Below are 24,086 nucleotides of genomic sequence, written 5' to 3' on the forward strand. Positions count from 1 at the left end.
TTTCTTATTGGTTGTACAGCAAACAGACACAGACTTCAATGAGTCAACACTGGACTTTTTTTTTTTAGCTCAGGATCCTGGATTTACTTCGGAGGCTGAAATTTGAATAAATCCGGAACTTTCAGCAGAGAACAATGAAAAGTAAGTTACATCCCATTCCTTCCCAAAACTCTAAATTTGTCCAGATTAAAAATATATTTTGTAAACTCAAGCTGAGGCTTGCATAAGGAACAAAAACTGTGATCAGCAGCTTTGTCAGGTTTCAGGTTTTGATCCTGAGAATGTGCACAACTGTAACTCTCTGGGCTTGCACATTTAGTGTTCTAAGTGATGTGACAATAAAACTACCAGAACTGGAAAACTTCCAGACTTTCTTTTCACCCAGCAGCCCTTATATGACAGGCAACTTCGGAAAAAAGAACCGGTCCTATATGGAGATAGAGAGATCATGCAGATCCATGGGGTAAATAGTGCCAATGAAAAGCACCAGACAACATGGACATTTAAGAGTGACTTACAAAATCACATAACCCCCACCCATTTTTCAAATCAGTAAAGAGAGATCAGAAATGAGCCTAAAGGAATGAAAGATACAAACTTGAGGCAGCAGCCATGATGTGTTTCAAGTGAGATGAAGAGAAATGTAGAGCTGGCTGGAGATGCAGTTTGGTCAGTGGTACATTTTGACATGTATTTATTTTTGAGGACAGAAAGAGCACCACATACTTATTTTTGACAGGCATTATAATGGTCAAGACCTAAGGAGAGTATAGATTTTTAAGGAGAGGTGACAAGGAATGGGAACAAGGGAAGCCTAGATCCCTGAATGACATAGACTGAGGCAGAGAGAAGAAAATAGACAAAAACTCTTTGTGTAGAGGAGGAGGAAAAGATGGAAGGCAAGGGGGACATGGAATGAAGATATACTAGCTGTGTGTAGCTGAGGTAGCAATGAGAGACAGGAAGAGTGGGGTTGTAGCAACAGTAAAAGGTGGAATTTAGTCATGACAGAGAGCAGAGCTGGAGTGCAGTGCAGGCTGGAGCTCAGTCAGGAGTTCTCTGCCTGGGGAAAGATTTAGAGCCATCTTGGTCTAACTGAAGGATTACATTAATAATTGTGGGAACATTCTTCCTTGCACAAATAACGGTTTTCCAGTGTAACTTATAATGCTTTGAAGGCAGTCTAAATAAACTAATGAAAGCATGTCTCACTAAAAAAGCATCGTTGTGAGAGTCAATGGAAGTAGCAATTAATGCTCTCACTGGCATCAAGAGATAATGTAGAAAACCTCTGTGACAACAGATTATATGAGAATGGAATGTACAAGGTAAGAAAGAACATCATCAGTTACCTACTGCAAATCAGACATTTCCACTCACAGAAACCAAACAAGCCATGCATCTCCCACCCTCAAATTCATCAACAGTTATAAGCTGAATTTCTTTTAGAGCATAAATTACTCTTAAGAAGGGTCAGGAAACAATCAGAAAATAAATCACAAATAGCAGACTATGATACCACTTGATTCCTAGGACAGGATGAAATCCCTCGTTTGTCAGCATCCTCTAGTTCCCACTGACTACTATGCAGGCAGGATTCTGTTCACAAAAATCATAGTTATACAGAATGAGAAATTCACTTATCATGTTTATAACTAGGCAATTATATCACAGAGAATATGAATTCAAATGATCAGTTATTTCTCTTTTATATTAAACAAAACCCTAGTTCTCAGTAGATAACTTCTCCCTACAGGTTTGCTCTCTTTTTGGGCCCAGAAGGGAAGAAGCCGTTTAATGATGGTCCATTTTTCTCCCTCACAGAATGTAACATTGTTCACAGAACACAATACAGCTGTGTTGTATTCCAAATCTCAACATATGTTTTTTTCCAGTTAAACTTATTCTCATCTGCTCTAATTACCTAACAGGGATCTAATTACTCAAGTAATTTCTAGACAATTTTTGTGTTTTTGTTTCAAGGAGGTGTAATACCAATCATAGGAAGAGCTGAGAATGGATTTGTACATACCCAAGTACTGGAAAATGGAGGTATACAAAAACAAGATTGGAGTTTTGTTTAGAGGGGTTTTTTTACACCTGTGCTGAGATAAAAGCAGACGAGGACTTTCCCTTATGCTGGGTGAATAATGTCTGAGCCTAGACCAATCCTTACCTCATGCAGACTGGAGTAACACCTGGTAAAATAAACAGGGTTTCAGGCTTTAGTCAGTGTCCTCAGGGAAAAAAAAAGTCAATGAAAGATTCAGTCTAAAGGATATTTCATTCAGTCCAGATATGAGATATGTACACAGACTTTCTGAAAGAAAGCCTTGTTTTTTTAAGAAGAGACACTTCTGAGAACCCATCTACCTGCACAGACCCCCTTTCAGCATTAGACCTGTAAGCTTTAGCCTTTACCCAAGGCAAAAATCTCACTCACTTGCAGGGAAACCTGCAAGATTTGGCCTAACTATATTGCTGAAATAGGTGGAAGAAACACCAGGGAATTTGTCTCCCAAACTCTCCTGTTAGCAGAGCTCTTTTGAATCTTTATTAGCACATCCCTCTAGCCAAGCTGATATAATAAGCTGAGCTCTCCAAAGGTGTCGTTATACGAAGTCAGAAAAGAACCAAGTGGAAGGAGGCTGGTTGTAGCTGGGATCACAGCTGCTGGGCAGTGCTGATCACTCTTCCCATGAATCCCCACTGTTGTGCAAAGGGAATGCCCATGCTGGGGAAAGCTTTGTGGTCATTTTAGAATAAGATCAAAATTCATCTGCCTTTCTTCTCCCACTGGATAATGTTAATGCACTTGGAGCAGCTATACAGGGCAAGAGGTGACCTGTCTTAAAAGACTTGGCCTCTGATATCACCCAGGGGCTCTGCAGTGGTCTCATCTCGCAAAGGCTTATCTCATCCAACTAAGTACCCTGCTTGCTTTTCCCTTTTCTGTAGGGTATCAGTCAGGCACTGGAGAAATAGAACAGATCAGAGAGGCCGGCTTTTACACAAAAGCAACTCAGTAAGAGGCTGGTATAATTGTTGGAGAAAGCTTCTTGTAGAGAGTTTGGAATTTTCCTTGGGAAAACACAGTTGGGCAGTTTCAGATCAAAATCATAGGAGGCTGATAGGTTTGGATTTGGTTAATTTTTGTCATAGTGTCTAAATTTTGCTTATAACTAATAACCATAATAGTCTTTAATTGCTCAAATAGTGGGAATAGCCCATGAGCTGCATGCCTATAACAGGTGCTAGTTAAAGAATGATTTAAATGAGAATGGTTTCAATCTGAAAGAAATGAGCCTGGTGACAGACTTCAGGGACACAATGTTTAGTCTGGAGTCACTTTATAATCCTGCCCTTGCCCCTGTATATATAGTGTCACTGGAGGGAGCAAAGTAGATGAATAGAAGCATGGATCCAGCCTTTCACGTGCAAACTAGTGCAGGGCACCCCAGGCTAGTGACAAATCAGATACTGCTGCTGCTATGAAATAGTTTAGCCAGTTTCATTTGATTGCATTAGTTTTGATGAAATATCTGAAACAGTGTCCATGAGCAACACTGCTGTGTCCATGATCAACATTTGCTGTCAGAAACTGTGAAAGAAATGAACCAATTGCTGACTCCTTATCAATGTGCTCAATGATGACACAGAGTTGGAAAAAAAAAAATTTCCTGCCTGTGGGCCCACTTATCCATGTCCTGTAAAGAAGAGGAGGGTGACTCTCTCTTCCTGCTGTGGGGTTGGGGGAAGCTTGTGTGCTTGGGTAGTTGGGGCAGAATCCTGCTCCCAGCCTTGCTCAGTGCTAGTTGTGCAACAAGACAGACCACTTGTTTTGAAAACTTACATTTAAATTGAACAGATTCATGACATTTTAGGAATTAAGAAGAGAAATGTATAATTTTCAGAACAATCCTTCATTGCCCTGCCATTTAGTGGCAGGAAAATCTGCAATTTTCTGAAAATTTTGTTTCAGTCATTTCACATTTCAATTTCTCCATCAGTAAAATAAGGATATTTTCTTATCCAATAGCTTGCCTCACTGGTGTTTGACCACCACCACTTGTATAAGCCATTGGTATTTGTAAAACAAGCTCATTGAAATCTGATTTAGAAATTTACTGACATAATATTTTGTTTTCTGCCATCACAATTTTTTCTTTCTTCTAGAGGACATAGAAAGATCAAAAATATTTAATGCTTTGCTTTTGCCAGAGTTCTAACTATACATTGCCACATCAGCTAGCATGTCATTGCTTTTTAATAAACCACTGAGGTAAGAAAAGGAAAAAAATTCAATGTAGACAAACATAAAAAATGCTTATGCAGCTAATGTTTTGATTTTTGCTTGCTGCTTTTTATTTGCCAGTATCTATCAATGAAAACTTGTCTACAGGTTTAAATGTCATTACATTTAATTACAATAAAATATCCTGGTAAGTACTCCTGGAGTGAGTATATGTTTCTGAAACCATTCACATTGCAAAAGCACCTCATTAAACTCCCGTATCCCAGCTGCTGTGGCAAGCAAAGCTGGAAGGTCTGCTCCCCTCCTCAGTCAAGTGCTGACAAGAGAGAGCGTACATTGTGGTTCGGCTGCATCTCACACACTAATCAGCATCTAAATTACTGCCTGGCCCTTTAGGGAACTCTAATAACAAGATTTGTATAGGAAATATTAATAAAAACATATGGGAGAGAGGAATTTGCTGTATACACAGGCATTTGCATGCCTATCCTACCAGGTGTTTGCTGTTAAGGTGTGTAGCGTGGGAAAGGTTCCACATTGTGCTGACAGCACCATCACTGAGGGACCTGTTGTCCCTCTGTCTCACAGGTCATAGTGCAGCTTTTCCCATCTAGCTCCTGACTGTAACCAGCCCTTTGTATTTCACTAAAATGCTACAGGCCAGATGAATCTGCCACTTAGAATTTTCTTTCCACATAAATCAGTTATTTACATAACTCTGTATTTCCTACCTTCAGTATTCAAGTAGCCACTACTAGGACTGAGAAGAGTAGGGGCTGCAATCTCCTTTGTTTAACCAAAACCTTCCTAATGGTGCTCAAAGTCAGCCACCAAATGAAAAGAACAATCATGCTTTTACTCCCAATACAGAGAACAGCATCTGATCCAAACACTATCTATATCTCTGATCATACAGACAATATCGAAGGACCCACTTTAAAGTGCACAGCCATAAGAATATGAAATAAAACCACCTTTCATAAATTACACAGATCAAAATTTCTTTAAAACATGCATTCTGGTACCATAATCTATTTTGGAAGAAACTGGAGACACTACAAACCTCAAATGTGAATCTAAATGTATTTGTTTACATCACATGAATCTCAGAAGGGAATTATAGTGCCTGGTTCAAGCACCTTATTATTCCAGTTTCGTACCAGACTCATGAAAATCAGTCTTATTTTACTAGCATTAAACTAGAATATAAGAGTGATGAATCAGGACTCAGGGCTTACCACAGAGCAATCATGAATTATTACAAGCAGCACAGAAATCATCCTTCTCTTAAGCATTTTGTTTCCAATTTTTCATTCTCCCTTCCTAAAATACATACTAAATATTAATATAAAACAAATTCTAAATAAGTTCCATAAATCAAATATAGCTTCTCAAAACATACTTTGGAAGAGAATTAAAATTTAATTATTTTCTCCCTTCTTACTAATAAAGATTGAGTTGTTCTGCTTGTTGTCTTGGAGTTGCACTTCTACCTGACTTTGTGGTGTTCCAGTTGCTGACAGCTCTGTAAGGCTTTTTCTGATATTGTCCTCGTCTTGACTGACAGGACGGAAAACAGGTTTTGTGGAAAAACCTGTCATGAAAAAAATACTTCCGTGCAGAAGTTTCTCTTCCCGATAGCACAAGAGGCCCTGTTCTGCAATGCTGCTCCATAAGAGAGAAGGTCAGGTGAGTGAGGCATGGGGAACAGACCTTCCTGATGTGAAGTCCTGGATCTATGATATGGGGACCTGGCAGGTCTTCCCAGAGAAAGTAATCAACTCAAGGAGAAATATGCTTGAAATAAATATTCTGTTTGGATAACTAATGTATAGATTGTTCACAATATAAACAATGCTAGCCTTGAAGATGCTTTCTTCTAGTTGCTTTCTAAGCAGCAAAAAATCCTCTGAAGGAAATGGAGACAGCTTCCGAAGAACAACTGTCTAAATAAGAGGAACCAGGAGGATGTAAGTAAAAATATGGGGTTTTTTTAAATTCTGATCTCTCAGATGAGACATCTTCTGGACCAAACAAAAATCTTTTACTAAATTACCAGGAATGACTCTGAGCTAAACTTTTCATGTAATTTGCAGTTGACCAGTGTGGATTACTGGCATCAGAACAGTGAGGAACGTCCAGTAGGACCACAGGGTGTCACTGTGGGCAGAAGCTCTAGATCAGAGTTAGTCTCCACCTTGCTTTGAAGCTCCCTGAAATTTACTCGTTCCCAGTTAACAGCAAAATACTTCTTTCTGTTTCCAGCACAACAAAGTTAAGCTCAACCAGAAATCTGGGGTGTCTGCTATGCTCTGACCCTTGGCAAAGAGGAGTTCGTCAGTGCCTGGCTTGGCTGGGTGATAAGGGGAGCAGAGTGGTGTTCCAGGCAAAATGAGTCCCATAGGAGTTGAAAAAAAGAGAAGAAAAGCAAACTACTTTCTCATTTAATAAACTAGTTCTAGACTTAGTGCAACTGGGAAAGAACTTAAGCCACAAATAAACTGGCTCTTAGTCAAAACTCTTGCTTGTTATCTAAAGTAAGTAATGACAGTCATATCAATACCCATTACATCATTGACAGTCCAGGTTAATTAATTCAATTAAGTAAAAAGAAATGAGACAAACTGAAGAAAACTCCTGTGATTAGTGATTTGAAATTTAAAATCTTTGGTCTCTTGGGAAGGTTGCTGGTAAACTCAGGTCTCAAAATGAACAAAGTGAGAATTGAAAGATACATGATGATCTACATATGACTTTTATGCATAGCTATTTAGGATGATTAAAATCTCCCATTTAGATTGAAATACATATAAGAAAAAAGTCCCTTATTCTTGCAGCGAATAGATGTAAACCAGGGTGATACCGATTTTCTGGCATGAGCCAGAAGGGAATCTGACAGCCATTATTTCTGGGTGCCCCAGGCAGTGCTGGAGGGTCAAACTGAACTAGAAGAAAATATAAGAAAATTAGACTTTCACAGAGATATGGAACAAGACGAAGGACAAGGACTGCAAAGTAGATGTAAATCACTATGTGGTGTCTTAAAGTTTGTCCTGCTGTGTAGAACAAGAACTCAACTAATTGTTAGGTTACATTGACATAGGGTCTACTCTGACACAACAGCTGATGTCAATAAAGATTGCATCTTTGCTGTATGGACTAAGGGCAGTTTCTACACTCATAGCGTAATCTCACCAGGCCTGAAACCTGACAGTGAAAGACAAGATTCCCATGAAGGAAATAGGAGAACAGTGAAGATAAAGGGTTTTGAGAGGTTACAGGAAGGCCAGAGCTGTCAAGTGACTGCTAGCAAATACTCAGAGAAATAGATTCAGAGCAGAAACACGAGTCTGAAATGAATGTGCCCAAGCAAAACATACTGCTAGACTGCTAAATGTTTGCTCATAATTGCTACCATTTTACCAAATGTTCCCAAAGCTCATACACAAAAAACTTCCCAAACAGCTTGGAATTACTTTGTTCATTGACTAAGTAGTAACAATATACTAGTTTGTGAAAAGACTTAATATGTTCATTAAGTATTTTCAAATACAGAAGGAAGCCAGGTACCTTGAGAAGATAGCTACCCATTCATCAGTAATATTGGGTAGTATTAGTAATGTGCTACTTTACAGCTGCTTGCTTGCTTTAGGTTCAGTCTGTGTTCAAATGACATAGTGAAGAGGCTCAAGATCTAAATACAACTGAGGCAAAGATAATGAAGTAAAATCCATGCTTACCAGGAATATAGTATTAGCCAATCCCTTGTTATACATTTAAATAATTTCCTAATAACTTCATGTGCAGGAATCAATTATGATGGAAAATTCTTTGTATTAGTGTTACAGCTGCAATAGCTATCACTGTGAGCAGTTCCTTTCTCTGCTGCGATCTGTAGAAGTATTCTAAGCTCTAAAATAAAAATCAGTAGCAGCAGCCAAAACCAAAAAAACCCACAAAAACCAACCAAACCAGCCAAATGTTTTTTAGCAGGCTATAGCTCATAAAGTTGTTAAAAAAATATCATATCTAAACAGTTATATTTGTACATTCTGGAAAGTGACATTTGCCAGGGGAGAAGAAAACATACAAAACAATAAAATTCTTCCTTAGCCCGTGATTATTAGTGCTGCCTTAGCAGTTTCCTTCCTTTTGGAATAATACCTCAAGGATTTCAGTAAGAATGTATTGTAAAGCTAGTCCTGGCCAACTGCTCATGGCCTGCTTGTGGTTAGAATGCACATGCAGAAAGCTCCTCACATACATGTATCACCTTACACAGGAATCAAGTAAGCTACTAATAATAGTTCTTGGGGTTAGGACCCTTTTTACAAAAAGAAGATCCAAATACCAGTTTTGTAAATTCATTGTTTGGTTTTCCAAGCTTTCCAAAAGTCAGCAAAACAAAGTTTCATTATCCCATTCTCGCCTTCAGCACAACTAAGTGGGGTGGAACAGACCAGAGCAATCATTGTTAGCTCAGAATAAGTCAGCTGTAATTTCCGAAGGCATTTTTCAGAATTTCTATTACCCTCACTACACATCAGAGACAGAGGGAACCCTGGGTTTTGTTTTATACATCTCCATTTGTACTGTCATAATCAGAAACACCTTGCTGGGATTCCTGTGGAATAAGCTGTTCCACACCCTCCTATGGGATATGCTGTACGCATTAAAGCTGAAGTCACACACCAGCACCAGCATTTTAAGAGGCTTGAAAGCACACACCTAAACAATTACAGCCCTGCTGACTACTTACTGTATTTCAAAAACAGACAGTAAAAACCTAATATTAGTCAGGATGAAAAATCTTCTGGGTTGCAATTCTTTAAAGAGAAAATTCTTTTTTCTCCCCTATACTCCCAATCACTTTTTGGTTCATCACTACAATTCCACTTCAAAGAGAAAAGGGTATGAAATAACCCTTAGTAATACAAACATGTTACTTTCAAACCAGCTTGTTTTTAGGTTAAATTGCTCCCTGATTCTGTAGCTGTCATGCAGATCCTAATATAAGAGCAAAAAGGTGGGGCAAGTGCTTCAGTTGATCCTAGAGATGCTACTGTTTGGTGGCGGTCAAAGAAAGAGCAGGACAGATTCATTCAAATCTTTGCTTTCTACTGCTGCCTGAGAACAGCTACGGCAGGGAACTTCAGAAAGACTTGAAGGGAATACTATCACCACACGCCATTGAGTGGTGGAGGCTCAGTACAGAAATATTTAGGCCATGGGATGTCTAGGTACCAGGATAAGCTGTATTGTAGCTGCATGGTAAAGCTCACTGCTTTATTCAACTTCCTATTTGTCTTTCTCAAGCTCATTTTCTGCCTGGTGTGACTTTCTCTGCTTATCTCATCAGAACGAAGGACAAGGCCTCAGGTGGAAAACACAACCTTTACAATCCACCTTCACCTACTTAACACTGCTAACTCTGTTAGCGCAGTTTGGTCCCACAAAATGAATAATGCCAAGACATCAATTCTCTGGGGTACCTCTGCATTCCAGGCATCCCAGGGAAAACATGACCAAAGAGTGAGCATGTCACTGTGTTCATTCTGCTACTATGACAGATCCTCCAGTAAACCCACTGAAGAAAAATATTAGGAATTATTTTAGATACAGACACAGGAATAGCATTTTGAAGGGGAGAAGGAGAAAACAGAGCTCCTTTCAATAGACATATAGCTTAATTCTACCCTAGAACTGCTTTGGTTACTGAAAAAAGAGACTTGACTTGTCCAGTTGATCTTGTTTCCACCAGCTGATGACACAGGTAGCTCAGACTCACGGGAAAGCAAAGCTAAACTCTTCACCTCCCTGCACTCTTGCTGAGTTCCTGCACCCTTCTGTAGTTGGTAAAACCTTTCATGATTGATATGTTCAATTTGTTTAGAGTCTATGCTAGCTTTAGGTCCAGATTCATTAAATTCCCACTTTTAATTTTTTTTGAAGTGAAGCTTTAACTTCAGTTATGCCACATAAAGAGTTAAATTTTATCTCTAAAAGCTCAATAAATGGGCTACCTTGATTGATGCTTTAAGTGCAACCCCTTCCCAATATTCTGAACATAATGAGGTTACTGCTAAAAGCTGGATTCGTTCTCATCTGTCTGCATTATCTATTTATTTCACACACGTCACCATGGTAAATGAGTGCTGCATTAAGTACTAAATAGCAGAGGTCAGAAAAACCCTGTGTTGTATTTTTTTCCCCTTCAGCAAGGCTGAAACACCTATTAATGGATTTTATTACCTGATGTAAAATAAAAAAATATAAACCCCCCTAGTATTAGCACGTTATTGAAGTATGATTTAAACATAATCTCAAAACAAACTAATTTGACATTCCTATTCAAAATATTTTGTCTTACAATGTCTAAATGGACTTAATTTGAAACAATTGTTGAAATTTTTTACCATTTAAAAAAAAAATTAAAACCCTCAGAATACAAACAGAATGTTTACCACAGGCTAAACTGGACATATTTTCTCCAATTTTTTTTAAATGCCATCAACCTCCTAAATTGTATGCTCATATAATATATAATATATGAAATATAGCTAAGTATTTTGACTCTGAGAACTAGTCATTACACCTAGGTATTTCATTTTTTAAATAGAAAACTCACCATCTGTTCAGAATTCTCACCAAAACAAACTATATGAGGTGTATAAGCATTTGGCACAGTGCAAATATGTTAAGAACTCCTCTAGCAAAATATTAAGCCTTATGAATGCAATAAAGTTAGAATCTGTCCCACTAACTTCCTCACCAGGCTAGGCAGCCATGCATGTTGCTATTCCCTATACATGGCACAGCTCCGTCATGCTATATGCACAGAGGTGATAAGAAATGTAAACATTCCAAAAGCTTATCAGTCCTCACGCTGAATGATCAAGCAGCTGGAGATCTGTAACATGAAGCCATGTATATTAAAAATTATCTGCAAATAATCTCCTGGGGTGGAAAAAGGCTGTTTCTATGGTACATTTGTATAAGGAACAAGGAAAACAGATGAAGAGTACAAGGTTCAGCTCTAAAAATACCTCATTCGCTTTCAGATAGTTCCACGGACATTGACCCTTCCAATACAAACACACACCAACATGGTACTTAGAACAAAGTAAAGGGTACACATTAGGAGCTTAGCTGCACTGATAATTAAAATGTATGTCAATTTTCATCTCTTGGGTATTTAAGGCTGGAACAAGAAAAATGGATTAAATGCAATTCCACCCATACTAGCAGCAAGTAAGCCTTTTAGGTTTTGGTTTCATGTCCTCTCAGCTGCACCACTTCTCTGATCTAGGCAGAAGTCTGAGTCCTGGTTGTAAATATCCAGCCTCTATTTCGATCCACCAGAGCTTACTCAGGCAGTGTTTGAACCCTGCACTGCCCTGTCTCACAAAGGGATGCTGGGCTCCCGCGAACAGGAGGAACTCATGCTTGTTTTGACTAGACAACTATTAGAAGCAACCAAGCTCATACAGGCTGTATGTCATGTAAAATGTACCTGTGCAGTCGTCAGTAAACACTGAAAATGAAGGAAGCATGGATAAAAATAAACATGAAAATTAAGTAAAATAAGCAAATTTTGACCAGAACACATACAACACCTTTTGTTTTGACTTTCTCTGAGTAGCTGTCAGACCCTTCTCCTCGTTAAAGCACTGCTTATTGACTAGAGAGACAGTCCAGACTCTGGCACTATATGAAATAGTATGTTTCCTTTGTTTCACACTATGTGGTTAACACAATGACCAAAATAATCCCAGGGAATGTTTCTATTTGTGAATGAATGTGTTTATGCCCTCGAAAATGGTGAAAACATAGCTGGCTGCTTTAGTGATAATCTTTAGTTTAAGCCAAGCAGTGCCCAGTGCATCCCAACCAACTCAAGCCTTGTCCTCCAGCCTGCTCTTCTTACTGTACTGAAGGAAGCCTGACAGCTCTTTTGACAGGTGGTGATAGTGACATATAAAATCCTCACTCTGTCATGAAAGTGGAGCATATTCATGAAATGGAGCATTTTCATGAATGATGCTAAGGAAAACTTCTTTTAAAATTCATTGTTTCTTTTTGGAACCTGTGAGCCATTTCTTCTGGGCTGCATTAAGAACAGCTCAAGCACAGGTTCCTGACTGTTTTCTTTTTCTTTCTTTCTTTTTTTTTTTTTAAGTCCTTGTACTTTTCTTTTTGTTTTCATGGAGTCTGTACTCCCACTGATACATGTGAGGAACTTTTGCTGTGGCTGTCTCAGGCACTTTTGTGAGCCTGAACTGCAGAGCAAACTCAGAGTAACCCAAATGAAAGAGCAGCTGAGCACAGTATATATAGGTAAGAAAAAGGGATGTAGTTTGTCACTGAACATTTGCAGTCACACATCAGCCTGCAAAGAGTAGGATATTTTCAAGCACAGACATTTTCATATCTGTTCTGGAATCCCTATCATCTGTCACCAAGTATTATGCAATGTTTGTTTTATATATTTCATTGTTTCATTGTGTCAGATAGTCCTTTCCAGCACAGGCTGAAAGAACACTGCCCTGACGAGTAGCGTCTGATCTCTGAACATCCTGGTGCCATTGGTAAGGTACTCTGAGCTATACCACTCTTCTGGTGTGAGGGGACACAAATGTTTTTCATTGCTTATTGCCATACCTCTACAAACTCCTAGACTGATCTAAAAAGAGACAGCATATTTAAATGGTATACTTATTTAGCATATAGAAAGGCCAGCTATTTTGACCAAAAAAAAATACAGTTAATGACAGTTTTTATTAATGTATTGCTTTTCTGAATGCTTTATTACCACATTAGAAGCCTAAATTTGCAATTGAAAACAGCTGCTATTTGGCTCACTCACTTTCTAGTTCTTGAACCAAAGTAAGCAGTATGTCCTACCAGAATCTCAAGCTTTGGAAAAACATATCGGTTTTCATGAACTCTGAGACCAAGAGTTCTCTGCTGATTCAAGTTTCAGTGAGATTTTTCCCTGAGAAAATATAACAGAACTGCTTGACCATGCCCAGAAACAGCTGCCTCTTACACAGTTGGTCTTTTTTGACCGCAGTTTATTTTTTCTTGGGAGAAAAAAATATGTGACCATTACATATAGAACAAACATGTTTATTCACCTAGAAGCATTATCTAACTATATTAGTCACAAACATTACTGTTGTGCAAAACATATCACATTTATCCCCTCAAGGATGTGGTTCTGGTACAGCTTGCATCACCAGGAAAGCACATCTGTATGTGGTAATGAGATTTATTTTGCAGGGAAAGTCCAGGAGTGCCTAAAACCAATTTAGCAGATAAACCTTAACTACTTGGGTTATCATGGAATTGACACAGGCATAAGGACAGGTTTTTTTTCTACCACCCACCTGGTTGTGTTGTTTGCTACTGCACTAAATACTCAGGCTGCTCATGAGGCATCTCAGCAGAGCTCTGGGGAAATGGCAGTAATCTGAAAGGCATGATTCTCTTTCTGGATAATGGAAAATCAGCTAGGAACAAGAAAGCAAGCCTGCTAATGCCAAAAGATAAGCTGCAAGCATGTTCCTTGTCTGAAGACAGGTACAGCTTGCTTTTCTTCAAGTTATGATTTCCAGTGTTCAGTAACCTCAGAGGTACTGGGTTGTTTTATATTGCTTTTGCACTGATAGTATACCATTTCTGCCTTGAAATGAGATTTGTAAAATGCAAAAAGGCAGCACTGGAGCAGAGATATCAAAACATGTTACGATGTTTTTCTTATTTCCAAAAACTGAGTTACAGGCAAGGAAACCAAAACAGGCAACAAAGTAGAAATGGGAGATGGAAACAGCAAATATGTAGAAAATTTAGAAACATAGAAGTTTATCCTAATGTTTACCCATATTCTAATGCTTCAAGAAGACTGAACACTTTGACACAAGTTGAACAGTCTTTGCCAGCTAGACTGTTTGATCTTGTGTTGGCTCTGTGACAAAGCCAGTCTGTACAGGAACACTGGCATTGTTTTCTGATCAAAGTGAGCCCTAATGGTATTAAACCTGAGTTGTGGTCTGACATGCTTTCCTCCCTCAGCTATCACTTCTCCACTTTGCCACCAGCTTTTTCTTGAGCCATTGCAGTATGATATTCTGCTAGCTTAAAGCATGGTCAGACTTTTATTTCAGATAATAAGAATTGATTTTCATATATATCCTGCTATGTTTGGTAAGGAGACAGGAGGTTGCGCATGTACAGAAAAGGTTGCTTTTAGGGTATGGTGATATTCAGTTTCTGTTGGCTCCAATGATATTGCAAGAGAAATATGAAGCAGGAGATCTTTAACAACTTTTGAATTAAACTCTTGTGCAGCATAATAGTTAAATATGTCTTTAAAACTAAACATGTTTATGTTCCCTTTATAAAATGAAGCAACTCTGACTATAGCAGAATATGAGTGGGTTACCCCAGTAACACATGCAGCATCCTGCACAGGATGAGATGCTGCTCATTTTTGTAGTTCCATCACCTTATACTTGTCTTTGCTTTCACAGACAGTAAAACAGCCTTATAATGTCAAATAAAAGTAAAACTGATTAGATATTATGAAATCAAACATCAGATGCTCAGAAAACATAGCTCCATTGATAGCAACTGAAGCACAATAAACTTAAGCAACTTCATAATTCGAATCTCAGTTTCCTAGTGCTAGCTTCTCTGCTCAGATGTGGCATAACCCATCAAAGAGCACTTTACAGAGCACTTACCGAAAGAGTTAAGAGTTTATTTACTGCTATCACAGAATCACAGGATATGCTGAGTTGGAAGGGACCCACAAGGACCATCGAGTCCAACTCTTAGCCCTGCACAGGACCATCCCTAAAGAGTCTGTTGCTTCACAAACTCATATTGTCTACTCCAATCACTGTTACTGCTGCAATTCAAATTTCTCTTTTGTTGACTTTGATTGCAATTATATTTTACACCAATCAGAGTGAACATCAGAAAATGCAACAGTAATTGATGCTACAGGCTGGACATTAACTCCTGTAGTCACATATATCACCTGCCTTTAAATCATTTGGTGTGGTCTAACACTGTCTCCTTGGAAGCAAGGAAGTCAAGCAGACTCTTCTTATAATTTTTGAGTACATATCATTAGTTTAAAATGATGTAGCCTTAGTAGATATTCCGTCTTCACTTTATAGCACAATTGACCTGACTTAAGTCGGTGAAGACATATTCCTGTCAAAGCTGTAGCAGATATCAGGGATGGATGGGAAGACTTAGTAGAAAACAACTTTTAGATCATTGTACAGAAGAACTCAAACTGAATTTATTATGAAATTCTGAAATGTCCAAACACATTTTACTGCCTTCTGGTTTCCAGATGGGTCCACATCCAGATCAGAATACCACAAAAAATGCTGCTTTTTTTCCTGCTGCAATCAGAAGCAGTTGTAACAACTATAGAAAAGTCTGATTCTTAGAAAATGCCTGTCTCTGTTTTTCAAAAAAAGAGAAGTTTAGATAATTAGAGTAAACTCTTCTGGGGTATCCAAACATTTAGAATTGCATTAGGACACACATTTCAAAGTCTTGGAAACATATCCTTCACTAGTTGTTTGCTTCTAATGAAGGAAGTAGAGTACTCCAGTGCATAAAATCCAACAGACAGGATTCTAGTTTAGCCCAGTTCTAATTAAAAAGGTGAGTTTGACAGTATCACTGGAATTCTCTGCTGCTCAGTTTTACCATTGATCTAGGGAATGCTTCTAAAGCAATTTTTGGAGTGTCAAGTTAGCAGCCTTATTGTTATTATTCTATTACCTGCAAACGTGCAGTGATGAATTTACTATTTTTGGAGACAAATTGCATTTAGCATCTCACTGAATTCTATTCAAAATCCAATAACTGATCAGCATTTTGGAGTTAAAGCAGCAAGGTGTCAAGAACTCCTAGGACTAGTTGACTTGGAAATTTGAAGGTATACAGAAGCTGTACAGCACCTTGCAAGATCGAGACCATAAGGATTTTTTTAGCATTTGCACTTCCATTGTAAATCTATTGTCTGCCTTTCCAACCTGGCTTTACAGTCCTTATATTCAGCAGGTTTACACAACCACTTGCACACAACCTATTCAAAACGCCCATATCAGGCATGTGGAAATACACATGTAGGTGCTCATGCATGAACCACGTGGTGAAGGACAGGAAAATGGAGCTGCTGTTAAAGTTTTTTTTTTTTATCTGACTTCATATAAAATTTTAAAAATAGGACAAGATTATAATTTAACAAAAGAATAACTTCATTAAGATTAGTTCCCAGTATCCTGAAAGAGTGGATAATATCTAAATTAATAAATATAAATAAGTGAAGATGAATACTAAGTTGTGCTTGTATGGAAGTTGACTGAGACTTACAGCAATCCTGACTCATAATAAAAATGATTTATTTAAAGATTTATTATGAACATTGCAGGAAAGGTGATAACAGACATGCACCACTTTGTTTAAAGTAAAATTTCCTGTAAATTAAAGAGTTCTTATTATCTGTTTGGTTTTGATTTTGTATTGTACCAAGTATCTGTTTATAACAGGAAATGTGATGGTACAAAGTGTACAAGGTGAATTGCAAAAGAGATTAACAGTCAAGGTGAATTTGTTTTAAATTAAGTCCTGGCAACATAGACACTGTAGATCCCGTTAGGGTAAGGAAAGTCAGTCTAAGACAGATTTTTCATGCACCATTACTGAGAGCTGAACTGCCTGAAATTCAGGCCAGAAAGCTACTCTCCAAACTGAGATTGGGGTTACACGGGTCACTCTCAGTGTCAGAAGAAGATAAACTTAACAATACAACACGCTTGAACTTCCCTGATCTGTGTGCTGAACTGCAATGACCTCAACTCCAAGAGTTGGGCTCTCAGAATACTTCTACCCGTATGTTTCTGAGGAATTTCAGCTACTGGTGATGTTGATCAGACCTGAGGACCTGCAGCACAGCGAAACAAGTGGAGATCCTGAAAGACCTAAGATGGTTTTGTTTCACTGAGGTACCAGTGTACACAGTAATGGTCTTAGAGACACATCAGTGAGAAAAAGCCTGAACTGATTTTAAAAAGAGAATCAGGTGACTGAGAGATAAGACAGGAAAAAATGTTGCAGAGCACTACAAAGGAAAAATTTGATATAAAGTAGGCACTGTGTTTCAAAGGGATTATATGTTAAGGATTTTTCCATTTTTGCAGAGCTTTTTTGCTTATAATACTGCCTAAATAGCTTATTAAAGAATTTTTCTGAAGTCACATTTATGTGACAAAGTATGTTGCAGTCTCAAGTCATCCCATCCCACAGAAAGTTTTCTGGGGGGAGTCTTCGATGAAGATAATGTATTCACAGTTGAACAGGAATAATGAAAACACACATTATATGTTTCATCAGAAAACTAGAAAAGAACCTGTTTTATAGATATATATATCCCTTGGCTGAATTAGCCCTGGAGCTACCCTGGCATCTCTAGAGATTGGACATTGTTGGTCTCCAAATCCTCCGCCCAAGGAAAGAAAATGTTTGTGGATGGAAGTGCTGGATCTGGGTCATAGTAATTCTCTTTGTACATATAACAAAAGATTTCCCAAATCTTCGTTCACAAAGCCCAGCCATGAATGAAATGAATAACAAAAGATTTACATGGAGTATAAAATTGTGAAAATATTGACATTATCTGAAGGCCAGGAAATACATATGGGGTTTACTCCAAACAGCCCTAAGATCTTTATCTGATATTTAGTGCTGTGACATTAATGACGGATTTTTAAAATCATGTAGTTAATAAAACCAGTTTGCAGACAATCCTGTGCATACAAGTTCAGTGGTCTAGAAGGTATGTTGGCACCTACCTGGGGGCACATGTTCATTCATGATGACGAGTGATGCTGGTGTAGGCCTTCTTTTCCTGATCTGTAACAGGTGTAAACCAAGGAGAGTCATTAGGGTCCACTGACTGCCCCACACACAAAGCAAAGCAAAAAATCCATCTAGCATTCTCCTGAGCATAGACCAGGCAAAGTTACAAAAGAAACAGCAGCAATTTAAAGAACAGCAGCAATTCACTGTCTTTCTGACAGTTTGTGTGGTCTGACAGTGATCTGGGTCATGCTCTTGCTTGTACGGGCAGAGCAAAGGCATGAGGAGAGCTTTCCAAAATACCTTTAGGATTTGTAATCATCTTGAGTTAAGTTTTTGGACACGTATTGCTGACAAATATCAGTCATATCTTAAAATATTGACATTTAGCTTTGTGTCAGGAAGATGATTGCAGCAGTTTGTGAGCTTGTATGTGCAAATCCCTAGTGCTGTCATAGTTCTCACAAGTAATAATTAGTAATATTTTGCAACTGCACTTCTGAGTTGATATTACAGGTATGCCTTGCAATGAATTTATATTTCTAAACTGTGACCAGAGGTGTTACTACTGTTCTTTAACTAAAAAAAACTCCAGTATTTAAGACTTTCAAAAGAGTATTTCCAAAAAGCACTGTACAGCAGATCTTTACATACCGATATATAATCCTGAATTGTATGCAATTTTTCGTATTCAGAGTTTATCTGGGTAACTATTTTTGTTCCATTAACAGTGGCTGAACTGCATGGTATTGGACTACCCTCCTATAATGCACACATTTGCACTGAAAGCTTTTTGTTGTTTCACTAAAGCCTCCAGGCTTGATATTCTATTGAATTTAAGAGAGGGACCAAGAGTATTTAAGCTAGAAACCATTTTGACACAAAACCTCAATGTCAATGCATTTGTTCTTTTTTATTTGCTGATCCAACATCTGTATTTAGTTGGATTCAAATTTTGCTTTCAGAGGTGTAAGTGGAAAATTACATCAATCAGGGTTAATGGGTTTATTCCAGATTAACATAACTGTAGCTGACAGCAGAATTTACCATTTTAATTTCATCATACAGCCACAGTGAAACTGTATCACACTTGGAATTAAACTCACAACACACACACAAAAAAGGACTGCTCATAAATACCAGGCAGAATTTGGGCCACCGCATTTCAAAAGCCATGGGAATTCCAGGAAATCCTAATCCTATGGTTCTCATAGATTTCAGAAAAATACCAAAACACATTCTGCTTGAATTCATTGAAGAACTGTTCAATAAAGTAGGGACATTTTGCATCTTAGAAGTACCTAGGGGCAAAATGAAGACCTGCAGCAATTCTCTTCTGCACCCTTCTAATATTTCTGCATTCAGTGGTCACTCAAAACTCATTGTTTTCTGGCAAAGGTGTCTTCCTTTTAAGAGACACAACAACATAATATCCAGGAAACCAGATACCTGTCCTAAAGGTATAAAGAATTTCATAGCTAATGGAATGGAATAGTCAAGGTTATAATATTCCCCTGGCATCATCTAAAACTAGACTTACCCAAATAGAAGCAAATGCTGAGAAGGACTTGCACTGAGAGAAATGTACTGGGTCACCTAATTAGGATTTATCCCATTTTTCTCACAAGACTCCCTGTGACTCTTTTTATGCACATCTATGCATATCCGTACACAGTAATAGGTATCATTTTCTCCTTAGATGTCTGTATTGCTACACATATATATATTATGTGTATGTTTTGGGAGTGAGTCAAAACCTAAAATAGCACATGCATCATTCCAGTGGACAAAAGTCAGGCATATTTCTATACGTGTATATTTTTCAAACATGTAAAACACTGTAAGAATGACATAAAGAAGACTATATAAAAATCATGAGATATACAGGAAGTAACTGAAGTGATGACTACAGTGTAAAACATAACTAGTATTTTCTCATGTAAAATAAATGGGAAATAAGATGTCTTCTGCTCAATATTTCTGTTAGGTACCTATTATCAGCTTCATGTTTAGCTTTATGTACAAATAATATACTTGAGTTGATTTGTTGAGAATGTGTATTCCTGTGAAGTGTATGTATTAGGGTACAAGTGCAGTTACAAAAAAGCACAATAAATATATACTGAATAAACCTACTCAAGTTATAGAAGCCGTATTCTGGCTAGAGGACATATCTTTCTCCCTCTTTAGGTATACCTACACATTGCTACAACCTCCAGAGCATTTAATCCACAGTTTCACTAATATAAGTTAGAAAACCATTTAGGCAACAAGTATTACCTGTTCTCACCCCACATCTTGCCCCCATTCCTACCCCATTCCCTCAAAACAGTGAAAGAAACTCGTCTTCCTTACCTGCTCAGCTGCCTCGGGATCTATTTGACTCTGAAACAGGGGCACAGCAAACTGTATTTTTTTGGGGCTGTTGGGCTCCATTGTGATGCTGAGGTGAGTCAGACGAGAGAAGAGCCTGGAGCTTGAGACTGGGTCTGCCCCTCTCCCCAGGCGCCCTCCCCACAGCCAGGCTGAGTGCCCTGCAGTAACAGCTGTAACTCCCGACTTAGCTCGGGAGTCTGCGTGAGTCGAGCAACTCCCTTATTCCACATCCACAGAGATGCCACTAGCTTGGCTATTTTCTTTTTTTTTTCCCCTCTCCCCTCTCTTCAGCAGTCCTTCAGATCCTCTCAGCAGAAAGCTGAAAGGAACAAGAAGCTAATTGTGTACCAGCTCACTTCTACATATGCCAAGCATTCACTCAGAAGCTAATTGAAAATGCAATACTAGCATTGCATGGCCTGGAGCCCTGGGATTTGAAAAAGAGGATCTCTCCACCATATATTACTAACTGGCTGCTCAGAAGTGCAATGCAAGCTCCCTCTGAGTATTGCTGATGGGCTCTTAATTATTGATGAACACAAATCAGGAAGTTTTCAGATTTTGGGGGTGGAGGTAGCAGGAGGGGTGGATGCAATAATTCGATCTCTGTTACAGTATGCCAGAACTGCTCTCCTCTTCTCACGTATCAAACAATTGCCTTTGATCTTTCAAATCTTTTTAAAATCTTATAGGTTTAGAATCTTCTAAATCTTATAGGAAGATTTTTTGATGATGATGCTATGCAGATGCCCACAGCTTCATGAAGCTTCTCTGATGTACTAAGAAGGTTTGCACCTTAGGCTGGGTTTGCAGATTTAGGCAGTGATTTCTTTTGGTGAGCTTCATTTCACATGACTCCAGATACTGAGAACGTCCACATTTAAGCCAGCTGTCTCAGTTCCCTCATGCTAAACATATCAATGGGCATTTAATTCTATCCTAATTAAGCAGGATATAGTGTTTACTCGAGATTACACTTTTTCTCCGCTAACTTTAGAAAAAGGAAAGATGATTCCAGTTATCTCACTTTTAGGTGGTTAAAATTCAGAGACCAAATACTACGTCAGGGTACAAAATCTGTGTCTTCTTCCAAGACCAGAAAAATAATTTGGTCAATCATATCAATAGTACTCTCTTGTGAATATAATTATTTTCACTTGTCATTTTGTGTTAATTCAAAAGAAATGTGTGAAACGATACACAGCAACCACTGGCTTAACCTACCCCTTTGTAAAAGTCAGATGAATTTGAAAATGTGTTCTTTCCTGAAGCCACTGAGAGCACTAAGGATTTTCACAGCTCACCACAAGCTTATTCAGTCACTGAGTATTTTCCCACCTGTGCCAGTGGAGGAGGCAGGGAAGGAGCAAGGATCGTGGATAAGAATAATGCTCTGGCCATACACAGCAGAAAAAACCAGCAAGTCAGGGATGGAATACTTGCTTGGCTTTGATTTTTACAAATGAAAACTGTGACACATTACTGGAACACCAGGGCATTTCTGAGCAGAGGCAAGCACACTAGCCAGCTGCTTTATGAAGGACCCGATAAAGCTCAGGAGGTGAGGATACACTAAAAATTAAGGATCCATTTGGCTCAGGGATCAAAAATAATTCTCAGTGAGGGCTGAAATTCCCCTCTTCATTCAAATCAAAACTGCTGTGTACCACAGTGGTTTCCAGCTGACAGCTAGTAGCTAGCAGCTTTCCTGTTTGATTTCTTGTGATAGTTTTAGGTGGCATTAACTTCGAATTGTAGAACCACAGAAGAGTCTTCTTGGTGGGGACCTTCTGGAGATACCTAGTCCCTCCTGCTGCTAGAAGCAGGGTCCAAGATCAGGGTGGGGGGGGAGGACATAGGTAAGGATATAAACAGGGATCTGAAGTTGTGGCTTTCCTCTTGAATTTTCATACTTAAAAGAAAATGATTTTTGTTTTCTCAGTCCCAGATAATGTGACAAAAATAGCTCATTATATATATAGTAGCTGCTTTGCTACTATATATATTAATAAATGACATATTTTAAATGTCAAGTTTCTCTATAAAAAAACCTGTTTGCCATAAAATATCTATTCTAGCTATCTCTGAAATTTCATGTATTAAATTGTGCAGTTACAATTATAGTATATGTTACTGATTACAGGAGCTATAATTATTTCAAAGGCTTAAAGTTTCTTACATTAATGATAAAGTAGTTTGAAAAAAATTTCAGAGAGCAAAAATTTACTAAAATATTAAATGCTCAAAGGATTATGGTGGTGCATTTCAGCTCTAGATTGCTGGACTTTGCTGTCTAAAGGAATTGTCTCAAATGCATTGCCATCAATGGTATATGAGGAAAAAGTTAAACAATCTTATGAAGAAACAAACCAACAAAACCACTTCCTGACAGGTTCCAAAGGGAGCCAGAAAACAGGACAGAACAAGACACAAGGACATATCCTTAATGGGGCTGCTACATCTGGGAAAGAGGCCCACCAGAGGCCCTCCAATGTGATGTGGAGGTATTTGCTTCCTGCACCTCTCCTCTCTGTGCCTATTTGGAGCTGGCTGCCCAACAATCTTCACATGCATTATAACAATAAAAGTATTTTTAAAATAGTATAAAAGGCACATTTCAGAGAGCACTCAGATACAGCATTACAGGATTACTACCTCGGCTCACTCTTACACCTAATTTGCAGCACTAGAAGTCTCTGGGCAAAGTGTGTTTGCATTTTCTATAGACTGCATCACAGTCTGGGGAAGAGCTGAAACACATTTAAGCACTGCCAAGTCCTTTTAGCTCATCTTCTGTTTTTAGTGCACTCCCCATAATGTTTCAAATGCCTTCATGATTCAGCTAAAACTATAATGGAATTAAAAATAATAATAACTGTGCAAGATCTTTCCTTCCTATGTCATTCACTAAGTTCTAGCATGAGGCACTGCCTTTTAATATATCTTACTGTAGTGATGAGCTATCAGAGCACTCACAGCATAGTTCCTGCTTGAGGTATTTCCTCTGTTGTCCTAGGAGAGGCTTATATCTTGTTTCCAGCCAAAGACAAGGCTGCTGAGATGGGAATTCAAGGGTGTCTGTCCTGCACTCTCCTTACACAATTTCTGTTGTGGCTGTGATTTACCTCACCTTCTCTGGTGTGGTCAGGGATCTACTGCAGCATCACTCTCGAGAGGAGAGGAGACCTGGAGTTAATTGTAAAGCCAACATATTTACGGATTTGGCTCCTAATTTCACCCGTGCAGACGCAGAGAAGCACTAAGTTACAGTACCCTGATCTACTAGGCTGCCTTTGCAGAGCAAGGATTCAGCTTGAAAGTGGCACTTCTTCCAGTGTGTCTCTTAGGATACAGCTTTAATCCCCATTGTAGCCACTGATACGTGAGAGCCCTAACAAAGGTGTAGCCACTGATACGTGAGAGCCCTAACAAAGGTATGTTGATTTGTGCATTCCTTGGGCACTCCAGCTTTTCTGGGCAGCTCCAGCAGCATTGGGGGAGAAATGCTGCAGAGCACATTGGCTTTCTGTTGCAGCCAAAAGGACCTCAGCGTGCCCCTTCCTTCTGC

The 24,086-nt window shown here is 38.6% G+C and overlaps 1 protein-coding gene across 1 annotated transcript in view; it reads right to left on the minus strand.

The window, feature by feature from the left end:
- PPP1R1C (protein phosphatase 1 regulatory inhibitor subunit 1C) overlaps positions 1-23,734 on the minus strand; it is a 52,033-nt gene extending 28,299 nt beyond the window's left edge. Inside the window, 4 exon segments of the mRNA XM_027678416.1 lie at positions 18,136-18,196; positions 20,498-20,638; positions 20,641-20,837; positions 23,495-23,734. Of these exon segments, the coding sequence (XP_027534217.1) occupies positions 18,136-18,196; positions 20,498-20,638; positions 20,641-20,748 (310 nt within the window). The 5' untranslated portion in view covers positions 20,749-20,837; positions 23,495-23,734.
- Between the last annotated feature and the right edge of the window lie 352 nt (positions 23,735-24,086).

This window comes from Neopelma chrysocephalum, unplaced genomic scaffold, assembly GCF_003984885.1.
Source record: "Neopelma chrysocephalum unplaced genomic scaffold, ASM398488v2 Primary Assembly neopelma1_44, whole genome shotgun sequence".
NCBI lineage: Eukaryota > Metazoa > Chordata > Aves > Passeriformes > Pipridae > Neopelma > Neopelma chrysocephalum.